Source organism: Podarcis pityusensis (assembly GCF_964106645.2).
Source record: "Podarcis pityusensis genome assembly, chromosome: 1".
In the NCBI taxonomy this organism is placed as follows: domain Eukaryota; kingdom Metazoa; phylum Chordata; class Lepidosauria; order Squamata; family Lacertidae; genus Podarcis; species Podarcis pityusensis.
In genome coordinates, this window is record NC_138028.1 from 44,071,083 (window position 1) to 44,084,638 (window position 13,556).

The 13,556-nt window shown below is 41.8% G+C and overlaps 1 protein-coding gene across 8 annotated transcripts in view; it reads left to right on the top strand.

Annotated features, from left to right (window-relative positions):
* The window catches only part of LOC308471936 (MAX gene-associated protein-like), a 29,107-nt gene that overhangs the window by 4,500 nt on the left and 11,051 nt on the right, over positions 1-13,556 (top strand). For 5 of the 8 annotated variants that reach the window (XM_080996249.1, XM_080996251.1, XM_080996250.1 and 2 more), the window contains exons 4-12: positions 1,915-2,815; positions 3,766-3,856; positions 4,033-4,128; positions 5,991-6,122; positions 7,193-7,291; positions 7,465-8,096; positions 8,974-9,090; positions 10,217-10,517; positions 12,404-13,431. In XM_080996249.1, coding sequence (XP_080852375.1) covers positions 1,915-2,815; positions 3,766-3,856; positions 4,033-4,128; positions 5,991-6,122; positions 7,193-7,291; positions 7,465-8,096; positions 8,974-9,090; positions 10,217-10,517; positions 12,404-13,431 — 3,397 coding nt within the window. The remainder of the gene's footprint in view (positions 1-1,914; positions 2,816-3,765; positions 3,857-4,032; positions 4,129-5,990; positions 6,123-7,192; positions 7,292-7,464; positions 8,097-8,973; positions 9,091-10,216; positions 10,518-12,403; positions 13,432-13,556) is intronic. The other 3 variants (XM_080996254.1, XM_080996253.1, XM_080996255.1) reach the window with 3 other exon arrangements.

The window sequence follows — 13,556 nt, forward strand, 5'->3', positions numbered from 1 at the left end:
GTGCTTATGTCATTCCTTTGATGCTATTTGTATCTGTTATCACTGCCGATAGCATGCAGAATTGGAGATGGGGGCTAAAAAAATTAAAGCTCTGTGAAAGTACCAGCTCAAATTATCATACTCTTACAATAGTGAGATGCTGGGGAGAAACGGAAGGTGAATATTGTCGTTTCCCCTTACTTCTAAAACTCTGCTGTGGCATGTGATTGGCTGCAGCCAGATACAGAAAGTCAAGATAAGTGGTTGCTTTGGCCAGCATGGCATTTTGTATCTGATGCAGTCTACCTGGTGTGTGTGTGTGTGTTTTCCTCTGTGCCATATTGGTGTGAGTTGTAGTCCTAGAAAAAGAAGGTGGTAGTTGCCACCTAATACATGATCAGAATACTGATGGGCATTAGAGTTCTTTAATGTTGTGCTAGAATTCAGAGGGGTCAGATTGAAGTCCCAGCAGTATCCGTTTAAAGTGGTAGCTTAAAGAAGTAACTTTTAATGATTTCATTAGTAAGTGCGTGCGCAGGCTTGGGAGTGCAGGAAATATGTTTAATTAATATGACAATAATATTAAGTAAAGTAGGCTCTTTGATTCAGAGAGACCCACATCCAATTAAGTGTGCATAGGATTGGAGCATAAAGGGAACCTGCATGTAGATGCACTTTGCCAGTTCTATGCTTGTCACTCTCCCAAGTGCCTGGCAGCCAGCTGCCTGCAGTTCCCAGCTGACTGTTGGGGGCTTCGGAACCCAGTGTAAGTGATTTTGACAGGTGGGCAGGATGACCCCCCTATCAATCATGTGGCATCATACAGATGTCCTGAGATTGACAGGTAGGTTGTCCTGCCCATATGTCAAAATTGATCCACAGGGTGTGGCCAGGTCAAAATCTGACCTGTGGGATCAAAAAAGTTCCCCATCTCTGATTTAAATAAATACAGTGGTACCTCGGGTTAAGAACTTAATTTGTTCCGGAGGTCTGTTCTTAAACTGAAGCTGTTCTTAACCTGAGGTACCACTTTAGCTAATGGGGCCTCCGGCTGCCGCTGCACTGCCACCGCACGATTTCTGTTCTCATCCTGAAGCAAAGTTCTTAACCCGAGGTAATATTTCTGGGTTAGCGGAGTCTGTAACCTGAAGCGTCTGTAACCTGAGGTACCACTGTAAATGCTAAACTAAAGCTGGCAGTCAGTCCCTTTCTATGCATACTTACTTAAAAGTAATTATTTCCAGGTAGGTACATGAGGCCAAAATTCTATGCCTGCTTAATTGGGAGAAGGTCTCACTGGAACCTACTTCCAAATCAACCAAAAGAAGATGGGAATACAGAAGGAAATAATTTTGTGACACTAAAATAAAATTTGGTCTGAGTTTATAGCATCCAGAGAGACTATAGCATCCAGAGAGCCAGTGTGGTGTAGTGGTTAAGAGCGGTGGACTTGTAATCTGTTGAACTGGGTTCGCGTCCCCGCTCCTCCACATGCAGCTGCAGGGTGACCTTGGGCTAGTCACATTTCTCTGAAGTCTCTCAGCCTCGCTCATCTCACAGAGTGTTTGTTGTGGGGGAGGAGGGGAAAAGGAGATTTTTAGCCGCTTTGAGACTCCTTAGGGTAGTGATAAAGCAGGATATCAAATCCAAACTCTTCATCCAGCAAATGTATTGCTTTAAAAAATATATATGGTATCACAGGTAACCTGAATGATGTATGTATGGATAAAGGAAGGCTGATTTACTTTCACACTAGTAATGGAAGCTGCTAAAGCTATATATAAACTGCACAGCCATTAGGGTTTTGCATTACTTAGCAATAACAGATACATAATTTTTATACAAATGCATGATAAACTGGACAAAATAAATTGATTAGGATATTATTTAATTTCTGCAATTACATTGATCTAGTTTTTGTTTTCCTTTCTCCAGTCCAACAGCTTGTGAAAGGGATTCCCGTGTGAAATCACAGCTGAACTCAAATGATGATATCCGTATATCCATTAAAGATAAGCCTGTAGATTACTATGTTTATGGGCCAAGGGTACATACAGAGAGGATACTCATGAACCGGGAAGGCACTGATAAAGCAACAGAAAAATATTTCTGTAGAGATAGAAACAAGATTTCAGAGACACAGTTGGAGAAAAACTGTGATGAAATAGGAAGAAGAGAAGTGGAGCTTGAATCCCACAAGCAACCACAGAGCGTTGCCAAAGACAAAACTTTAAAATTGGGTAGTGGGACAGTGCCTGATGCCTCCTTAAAGTGCTGTGGTACCACCAAGAATATGACCATCTCTGTTCTTGAAGCTCTTTTGTCTTCTTATAAGACACAGAAGTCTTCTTTGAATCATTCAGTAAATTCTTTGCCTGTCTGTTTTGAAAATAACAAACTAGCTAGCCCGCTTAAAGTTGTGGAAGCAAAACATAAAGAACTTCATTTCAGAAGCAATAACACAGAGAAATGCTATTTGGGCAAAGATGCGCCATGGATAAATACTGAAACATACAGCAGCCATATGGTAACAAAAAAAGCAATGAGTTTCAACCTCTTGCCCCCTACGTCAACCAAATTTATTCATGGAGGAAAAGAGAAAAATGTAATCAAGAAGGCTGTGTTGGGAAGGGGTCTTGATAAGAAAGCAGATTATGTGTTGTTTGGTCCACCTAAAAGAGGAAGACCACGTAAAGTGATTGAGACTGAACCATCCCTGAAATTCACAGCAAAGTCTCCTATGACAAGCAATGTGGGACCAGATTTTGCCAAGCCAGAGCTCGTGCTTGATTACGAGGATATAGATGGAGTCCTCTTTGCATCCTTTGCATCAAAGGTAAATCTATCATTTAAATTTAATATTGTCTAGCATAGTTTATACTAGACAGATTGAAAGCTAAATGTGCATTTCTTTTTTTAATTGTGAAAATTGCAGGTTTGGGGTGGCGGGACCTCTATGCTTTGACGCTCACGCTCTTCAGTTTCAATAGCTCTGAATGTGAGTGTCTAGACCATGTTGGGTATCATTAGGAAAGGAATAAAAAATAAAATTGTCAATGCCATAATCCTTTTCTATAAACCTGTGATGCAACCGTATTTGGAGAGTTCTGTGTACGGTTGTGTTCGCACCTCAAGAAGGATGCTACAGCGTTGGGAAAGGGCAACCAAAGTGGGGACTGTGGCAGCTCACTGATAAGTTACAACATTTGGGGCTTTTAGTCTAGTAAAAACGTGGGTTAAGAAGGGATGTGATGGGTGTGTGTAAAAATTATAGTGTGGAGAAGTGGACAGGCAGGCTTCTTTCTCCCTCTCAGAATACTTAGAACCCAGAGCAATCCAATGATGCTCAATGTGGGAAGATTCAAGACAGACAAAAGGAAATACCTCTTCATTCAGTACATAGTAAAAACAACGGAATTTTCTGTTACAAGATGAAGTGATGGCTGTCAGTGTGGATGGCTTTAAAAGGGTGAATTTGTGGAGGAGAAGGCGATGTTAATGATTTATATATTAACTCCAATATCAGGGGAAGTGTGTATTTGGGCTTTTCATAGGCATCCAGCACATTAGACAAGATAGGCCTCTGATCGAATCAGCAGGGTGTTCTTTTTATGTACTTGTGACCTTGCCTTTTGTATGTGATCATGCAGAATTTAAAATCCAGACCATTTTATTCAGCTCTAGTATGTATTAAATCTTGTTAATATTAATTTGACTCTTGGTAGGGTGTCTAGGCCACTTTTGCTTAAGCATTTAACACTTATTGTAGTCCTTCTTTATGTACAGGAAGTTCTTGATAAACACAGACTTGATAAAATTGGGGGAAGAGAAGGACTACAGAATGGAGAAGCTTCCTTCCTGACTACATATGATTCAGGTACTCTTGACACTGATGGGGCGGCCTTAGTGCAGGAGAAATTAAGACTGCTAAGCAAACAGTAGGTTTTTTGGTTTTTTTAAGTGTATCACATTCTTACCATTTGTATGTTAGAATGTGATACACTTTTTTTTGGTATTTGTATGTGTCAGTAATACTTTTTTGTTCTATGACAGACTCTCAAATAAACCTACAACTTCTGGAAACAAAGCTCTTAGAAGATTTGAAGTCGTTCAGGCACAGACAAGTGATACATCCTAGTCTTCAAGAAGGTATGTTATCAGCAATAGATTCCGCAGCTGCTGTGATAGTTATCTAGAGCAGCATCTAACAAAACAGTTCGGCTAGCACAGTTTTGGCCGTGCAACATAACTTCTCGTCCCTCTCCTCTCTTCATGCCACCCCAAACAAAATGCTCTGAAGGGTTGAGGGAGAACCATAACCGATTTCAGGGGAATACAGAGAGGGGAGAGGGGAGTTCCACTGTACAGCCAGAAGTGACTGACCTGTACAGAACGGTTTAGTTCGATATCGCCCTTAGAACATAGTATTCAGATATTGTTTCTCATGTGTGTTCTCTGTGGTCTGTTCAGCTAAACTTTGATGCATTGTACAGTGGTACCTTGGTTTAAGAACAGCTTAGTTTATGAACAACTTGGATTAAGAATGCTGCAAACCGGGAAGTGGTGTTTTGGTTTGTGAACTTTGCCTTGGAAGCAGAACATGATCCGCTTCCTGTTGAGTGTGTTCCATTTGTAAATTGAGCCCCCCACTGCTATGGGAAAGCATGTCTTGGTTTAATAATGCTTTGGTTTAAGAACGGACTTCCAGAACGGATTAGGTTCGTAAACCAAGGTACCACTGTATTAATGAATGCTGCCCACATTCGTATTAGAGCCCTTCACCTGTGCTTGAGGGAGTTGGTGGCTTATAGATTCTCTCAGAGGTCGCCAACCTTTTTAAACTAGTAGCACATTTCGAATTTTGAGAGTGCTGGGGGCACCAGTCATGAAATGGCTGGTCTGGGGAGCATGACACAACCCAAACTGGAGAGTACTGGCGCAGTGAAGCTCTTATAATAATTGCATTTCCATACTAGAAAAGGCTTTACCTGAATTTCTGTCCATCACAAGAACCATGTTTTTCTCAAATGCCAAGCCTAAATCAAAGCCTAGGCTGCTATCAGTGAACCCACTTACCCAAGAGTAAGCTCCAGTAAACACAGAAACTTACTTCTGAGTAGTCTTAAATACAATTGTGCTTTAAGTTAACTATTCAGCAAATTCTTAATGAATGTCAGGTTTTTAGTTCCTGTACAGCAGACCTCAACCTCTTTGTGAAGTTTTCACATTTGCCTTTTCGAGGAAGTAGGGATATTTAATGTCTACCCACTCTTATTTGCTGTAGTATTTGCAGAAAATAACTCCTAGGGTCTACAGAATCAGACAGACAACCTATAAGAAAGGTGCATCCTTGTTGCTAGGTTAAAACAAAAGACAAACTAAGGAGATTTCATTAGAAAATAAGACGGGAGCAGGAAAACTACACTACAGTCATACCTTGGTTGTTGAACTTAATCTGTTCTAGGAGTCCGTTCGACTCCTGAAATGGTTCGAAAACCAAGGTGCGGTTTCCGATTGGCTGCAGGAGCTTCCTCCACTCAATTGGAAGCCGCGTTGGATGTTCGGCTTCCGAAAAATGTTCACGAACCGGAACACTCATTTCCGGGTTTGAGGCGTTCAGGAGCCAAAACGTCCGAGTACCAAGGTGTTCAAGAACCAAGGTACGACTGTGTATAGGAAGTGAAACAGCAACTCTTTAGGACCCATGGATTCCTGCTGCCTGGTGTCTAAACAACTCACTTATCAATCACAGCTCTGACTTGCTCCTTGGCCAAAAACACAGAGAGGTAGGAGGAGCCATGGTGACTCATTTCAAATGAATTACTTAGAAGAGTATTTACACATTTTGTTTTATACCTTTCTTTTTAAGAGGGCTAGAGACATTTACGAAAGCTCAGAGTTTGGGAGGCCTGCCCACAAAGACTTTCATGTGTGCTAGTTTGGCAACCACTGGCCACCCTGCCTTTCTTCATGCTTTTAAAGATCTCTAACGTGGGGTATTCTTCTTCTAGTGGGGCTGAAGTTGGGTTCCGTGGACCCAACACTTAGCATTGACCTGAAATATTTGGGTGTGCAGCTTCCCCTGAGACCTTCAAAGGATTATGTATTTGGGGAAAACCAAGTGACAGATCTCAGTTGTCAAGGTAAATATAATGTATCTTTTTGAAATGTTGGAATGGTAAGCAGAGTCCATAAAACCCGGCTGCCCTTCGTTGGCCAGCCAGATATTATGAGAGTTTCACTTCACAAGTCATGGGGTTTCACTTCTGACCTTGTGCTGCATCACAGAACGAGGTCAGGCACAACCCATGCTCTCCATCTGAGTTCCAGGCTGTGGTAATATTCTGGCCCTCTTCTCCAGCTTGGGACAGGGAGATGGCAGGATATGTTGTCCGCACAGTTGCATTTCAGAGAGTCTTGGAAGCAATGGAGAGGGCAGTCTGTGTCCCCCTTTCTAGTTCCTGCTGGAGAGGAAGACTGGAGCTTGAAACTTCGTGGCAGACAGCAGTCTCAGCACTCCCAACTCCAGAAAGCAAGGCTGGGGCTTGTTGGTTTGCAAACTTTTTTTTTAAACCCATTCATTGTATTTTCAATGTACAACCATTGTCTTAGTAAATTACATTATCACCGCACGATGCAAACAGTATAGAACAAAGCTATAAATTATGTAAATTGTGCATTGTTAGGTCTTACTGTTCAGACGAGACTTTGTGGGGGGTACATACATTTTGCCACCATATTTTTGAGGTGTTTGGAGTGCTTTGGAGGTGGAACACCAAAACAACCCCCAGATTTCTTCCCAACCTTAAAGCTTGAGAGAGATCGTACTTGCAACTGTACTGGGCTTCATACAGCCGTGTTCCAAAGTGCTATGCAGCTGTAGGTAAGCTCCTGTCTCCTCTTTCTCTAGATCCAAGTTTGGGAAGAAGGCTAAGGTTCATCTCTGGAGGAAAATGGAGTGCTCTCTATAGTATGTGCAACTGTAGAGCCCTTTGGGAATGAAGGACGTGACTGTTCTTATTTTAGTTATTATTTTCTAGAAGGAATTTTTGGTGAATTAACTTCGCTATTACTCTGGCCCTTGTCGCTTGTTGAGTACCCCTTACAGCAAATGCATGTGATAATTAGTTTTTAGTTGAATATATATACCGTTGTTTATAGACAGGAATATTGTGCCTCGTTAATAAACTTGCTTTGCTACCTTCATTTCTAGATACCGCCCTTTCCTTCATTTCCAAGACTGGGAAAACCAATGATTTTAGAAAGATAAAAGGCTGGCAAGGAAGACTTAACAACACTTCTAAGCAGGAAGGTAGGACAATTATTTTGTATATATTTTCCCTTCATGATGCTGCAGAAAGGAGATCTTTTGAGAATTTTTAGATAAACTTTTGTGAGTTTCCTTTTCTGCCAGAACTGGGGTTGATGTATTTTCAGAGGTTGTGTTTGACTTCTTTCTCTATGTCATTTTCTGGATTAATTCAGGTAGCATTTTAGAGGACTCACTGAAGAACCGATCTGCCTTCTGCAGTGATAAACTGGACAAATATTTGGAAAGGGAAGGGAAGCTAATGGAAAGTGTGGGATTCTCTTCAAGCTTGTTTAGTTATCCCATGGATTGCCGGATTCCATCCAAAGGTACCAGCTGTGCTCAAGCCCTCGATAAAGTTCCAGAGAAGAAACCCATCATTACTCCATCCAGCACTTACGCTTTCAAGCCTCTTTCTCTGCCTTCCATTTTTAGAAGGAGAAGAAAAACTAAGAATAAACAAACAACTTTTCGAGGCAGGGTAAAATCTTCCAAAAAGTTTACAGTGCCTTTACCTGTTCTGCCAAAGCAGGAGCATGATTTCTCTGCCTTAGAAAACATCAATAGGTCTAGATCATATAGCCAAGTGGATGACGATGTTCATGTGCCAGAATTAGATGGAAACATACAGAGAAAGCAAATAACTGTGCATCAAGCACAGCAGCCAAAACAGAGTAGCTGTCCACTGCATTTATCTCAGATGAAACTGATGGAGCTGGAGGATTGTGCTTTGAGGGATGGGAAGCCACAAACCTGTATTACTGAAGAATGGGCAGACCTTTCTCTGGATACTTTGATCATCTCTCAGGTAAGCTTCAATAATCTTTACCATTTAGTCATTGGTTAGATATGCATATGCTAGAAATGGACCCACGCACTCACAAGTCATTTTTCTTTTGCAATCCTTTTTTGACTATTTTGCAGGAGGTGGGGAAGGTATACGTCATTGGTTTTTGGAAAAAGCATGAAAAACAAAGAGAAATACATAACTCAGTATACATATCTGCTGCATAGTAAAGAAGTTACATTCAGAAATTACAAGGCAAAACATGTCCATTTCTATTTCATTTTTATATGACCACCATGTCCTTGCAGATCATCTGCAAAATTCAGATGGGCCATTAGGATTTCTTAATTCTGTTTCACATGCAATGTAACTGGCAGAGTAAGATTAGCGTAAGAAAAGAAAGGAACTTCTATTGTCTTCATGCATTAGAATTATTCATAAGTTCGCGGTGTGTGACCTGTAACTTCTGGGATTTGTTTTCACATTTCTAAACCAATTTAGGGTTGTATTCAGGTGACGTCTGGCTCACAGTAGACCCATTGAAATATACGAACCTAAGTTAGTAATGTCCATGAATTTCAAAAGGTTTAGTCTGAGTAGGAGCAGGACCAAATATCACTATGTTCACATATGACTGCTATACATCCTCACGTTGCAGTACTTCAACATAAACTTCATCCTTGTTTTAAAATATTGCACTACCCTGCACTGCTACGAAGTACTCAGAGCCACAGAATCATGGAATTGCAGCGTTGAAAGGACCCTGCATTCCTGTAAATGCAGGAATATTGTCATATATATATATATATATATAGAGAGAGAGAGAGAGAGAGAGAGAGTGTTGATACTCTGTGCTCAGATTCAGGTAAAAATGTGGTGACATTAATTCATTTATAAGCAGGTTCCGGTGGAGTTAATGGAATTGGAAGGTCGTGCATTGCAGAATGGGAAGCCACGGACTTGCATTACCAAAGAGCGAGCAGACCTATCTCTAGCATCTCTGCTTAGCCCTCAGGTAAGTTGAAATGGCCGTTTCCTTTGCCTTCCTTTGTAACTCTCATGGAGGAAAAGGCTGTCATTGCCTTCTCGCCATGATAGCTATGCTTTGTCTCCACAGCTGGAGGCAGTACAGTGGATGCTTGGGTTGCGAACATAATCTGTGCGGGAGGCACGTTCGCAACCCGCAGCGTTTGCAACCTGCAGTGCCGTGTCTGCGCACGCACGGGTTGCAATTTGGCATTTCTGCGCATGCGCAAAGCGTGATTTAGCGCTTCTACACATACATGACCACCGAAACCCGGAAGTAACCCTTTCTGGTACTTCCGGGTTTCGGCGGGTCCGTAACCCGAAAAAATGCAACCTGAAGCATCTGTAACCCGAAGCATGACTGTACAGTAATGCTTCTGAGCACCAGTTGCTGGAAACCACAGGTGGGAAAGAATGCTCTTGTACTTGGCTCCTGCTTGCACATTTTTTCACGGGCATCTTGTTGGCCACTGTGAGAATAGGAAGCTGGACTAGATGGGCTGTTGGCCTGCTACAGCACGCTCTTCTTATAATTACACTTTATTTGCGTTAATGTCCTATAAAAGACCATTGCTGGGGGGAGGTAGGATTCTAATGTTCCCATGCGCAAGACAAATCCATTTTATTCAACAAAAAGTGTCTGGCGAGTCTCGCAAGACTTCTTTGCGATTCTGAACCAACAGTCTAGTGAATGACCCTTGTGGAACCCTAAGCAAGACTGCTGCTTGCAGAATGATGATCAAATTGGCTTGCTTTAGCCTGCTTAGAAGAACTTCTGTGATCAGACTCTAAACAGTAGTAAGAACAGAAGAAACAAATGAAAATTGCACAGGACAGTCCTCTTCCCCCCCCTGATAATCTTGAACATTAATGCTTCCATGGTCTGTGTTTTAAAAGGCTATTGGATGTTAGTTTTCACTTTCTGTTACACATGGGGTACAATCCTGTTTCCCTTCATCTTTTGTGCATTTTTATACCATCCAGTTGAGGACAAGGTATAAATTATGTATCATAAAGTGTTGTGTAATTGATCTTATACCCTACGTTTGTTCAAAATCTGTTGTTTGTAGGTTCTTGCCTAAATTCTTGAGATACATATTTGTATATTCTTTCAGCCTTCACTCAAAAGCAAGCCTACCTGTAAGATAACCAGCAGCCAAGATCCAGCACACAGTGGCACCTGCCAGCTTGGGTGTGTATGTGCTAGTTTAGCTTCTGGGATGTGCCAGCCTACACTTTCCTGCAAGACAGATTGCACATTTGATTGTCTGAAGAAAAGGGTGGCCCTGTTAAAGGGAGTTTCTGTGCACAAGAAAAGCTTGAAAAAATATTTATGTGAAATTATTGAATGCTGCAACGGAAAAAGGGATTGGAAACTGGAGCATGTTAATAAACAGATGAGAAGCAACGATGAATGTAAGTCTTACTAGAAAAGTGTTCGAAACATTTTCAAAAACTTTTTTTCTGGGAGTTTGCTGAATAAACATTCTGGACTATCCAGGTGTGTTAAATCTTGACTTACTGTTATCAAATATAAATGGAAACTGCAACAAAATGTTGCCATGGTTTCTCTGGTAAAACATCTGATTATTATTTCTTTTGACTCCCCCCCCCCCTTTATGTGCCTTTTTCGTCCTGTCACACCCTGTGTGTTTGTGTGCTTTGTTGCTGGTTGGTTTTTTTTTACCAAATGTATGTGTGTATGTACTATCTTAGGTTGGGGATAAATAAGCTGCTTTTGGAACACTCACACGTTCATTCTAAGCCATGGTTTGGTTTACCATGATGTGTGAACCAGGCTGGTGTGGTGACCTGACGTTATTTCAGTGATATGGTTCCATTTCTGTTTTACATGTGTGTTCAGAATATCCTTGCTAGGGGAGTCATGGATTTCTAAATGTCACTCGCTACGTCTTCTTTTTTTAGTCTTAGATGAGGGTGGAGGGACAGAGAAGGTGCCATGCCTGCCTTTTAAGTTGCTATGATCAGCAGTGAATTAGAGGACTGTTCCTCCAACATCTGCCCTACTGGCACCCTTTAGTGCTGAACCCTTACACTCCTGGCTTCCTCCCATGGGTGAGCACCCAGTCATCCTACAAATTTCATCCACTTTGCCCTCCCATCCATCTCTGTGGCATGGATTTCCCCTACCTTTTCTCTTGCTCCGTTTAGGATGCTTTTCACCACTGAGGGTACTGCCGCTTATTGCATGTTTCAGTCTTTCCTCCCCTGTCTCCCACATGAAAGGATGCATGTACAATTGTCATGTTACTCTTTGCGATGGGCTTATCCATTTTTTGGAAGATATATATATATATGTATATGCATGCTGGACCTGCAACACAAGGGCCTATTTACAGTGCTATTTTTCTGGAAAAAGAGGCGCCCGAACTCGCCATGAGCACCTCCCTTGTTCTCTTAGAATGGCAATGGTGCTGATGTAAGAATTATCAAGACCCAGGGTGTCCTTTCTTAAAAAATTAAAAAATTCCAATACTGATTGTCTTGAACCTTTGGCTAGAATGTATTAGGCTTGATTTGGTTTGCCTGCATTTTATGACTCCTACGCTGCATTCTTTTCCCATCTGACCCTGAAAGTGCCACAGATGGTCACTCAGGGTGTTTTGCTATGTCTGTTTTGAGTGAAATCCAGCATCTCCTTGAAAGTTTCCAAGGAACAGATAGGGACGGGAATGTCAACAACCCTGTTGAAGGCCTGGTTGCTAAGGAAACAGTGATAAAGTAGGAAATGGCCTGAGCAGTTAGAGGCATCCCAAGGTAATTGAGTGGGCGATGGAGCCATGCGTGTTTTACTTCTCATGACCTTGATGTATGTAGAAGGATGTTTTAAGATTGTTTTGATATTTTATTCTTCTTCGTGTGCTGTGCACATTCACAGTCCTTACGAAGCCTTTAAAACACCTTTCATTTTTTCCCTTCAGTTTTTTGGGCATCTGCATACTTCAGGGAACCCCTAAGCACACGGATCCCGCCCTTCCCTCATGGGCTACAAAACAAACACCACTCATGACTGAGGATGGGTAATGGAATGATTTCAAAAAGAATGCCACTTTCAGTGTCTTCTTTGTTGCGCTAAATTTCAAAGCTCTTGCTTTTTCCCACTTTGATATCAATTGGAGTCTTGTGATGTGACCTTCGCTCCTACTTGTTGCTCCTTTCCCCGCTTTTGCCTAGTTTATTATTTACTAGAGGTAAAATGAACAGCACAGGATTTGTTTCGGTTCTTCTCGCTGCTATTCCATTGATTAGAGCATTAAAGCTGCTTGTTATCTTTCCTTCAGCAGTCTGTAGTGCGGAGCCAGAACAAGCTGTTACGGATTTGCCATTGCGGGTGAAGGAAGAAGGGGACATGTTTATTCCTGACAAAAGTGCAACTGCTACAAAGACTGCTCCAGACGACGTGGATGCAGGGGGAGAATTATTAAGTGGGGAACCTTTATTGCATCCTGACATTCCATCAGACGCGATATTGGCAGACCATTCATATGTTTGCAGGAAGCCAAGTAAGACAGTTAAAGTGACTGAGAGCAGTGAGAAGCAGCATGTGAGGTACCTTGAAGGTATGTCAGATGAGGCTGAAGATGGTTTGCAAACTGACGTTCCTGTGTGTGATACATTACAGAAAAGCCCCACACGTCAGGAAGAGGCTCCGCATATGAAATGTTCAAATGGGGAGCAAACACACATTGCCCAAATGCAAATGCCCATGACTGATTCGGAAGGACCTAAGCAGACACAGCCAACGTTGTTTGGTAAACTGCAGCGGATTGTAAGCATGAGCCATACAGAAAAGCAGCAGCAGAAAAGGGCCAAATTGCTTCAGAGTCGGCAGCAAAATCAACATGACTTTGAACTGCTAAGGAGGCACTGGAAAGAGAGGGGTGACTCCATGCAAATAGAAAATGTCAAGGAAACAGAGAGAGGAGAGCTTGAGATCTGCTGCACAAGGGACCAGAATTACACACCAGGAAAGAAGTGTGTGGATAGTGCCCAAGAATATCTTCCTAACAGTAGTGCTAATGTTCAGGAGAACTCTAACATTTCTTGCTATAAAAAAGGTCTTTCTGGTTTACGGGGAGAGAATCAAGCTTTTAAGGATGACCTTGCTGAGCCCAACAGAACTTGGAGCAAATCATCCCAGAATCCAGTTGCTAAATGCTTAGGAAAAAATGCATCTAAAACCAACTATTGGAAAAATGGTCCTATGTCATTTGGTATCACCAAGGATGATATAGGAAATGGTGAAAAAACAGATGATTCTGCAGAGGAAGATATTGATGGGAGTTCTGACCACCAGACTGAAACACTGGTGAGCATCCCACACTGCTTTAATTTGTAAAACAAATCTGGCAGCAAAATGTTTTTACTATAACACAATTTATTTGCGAACCACTGTGACCAATTAAGATTACTACCGTCACTTGCCTTGGATCT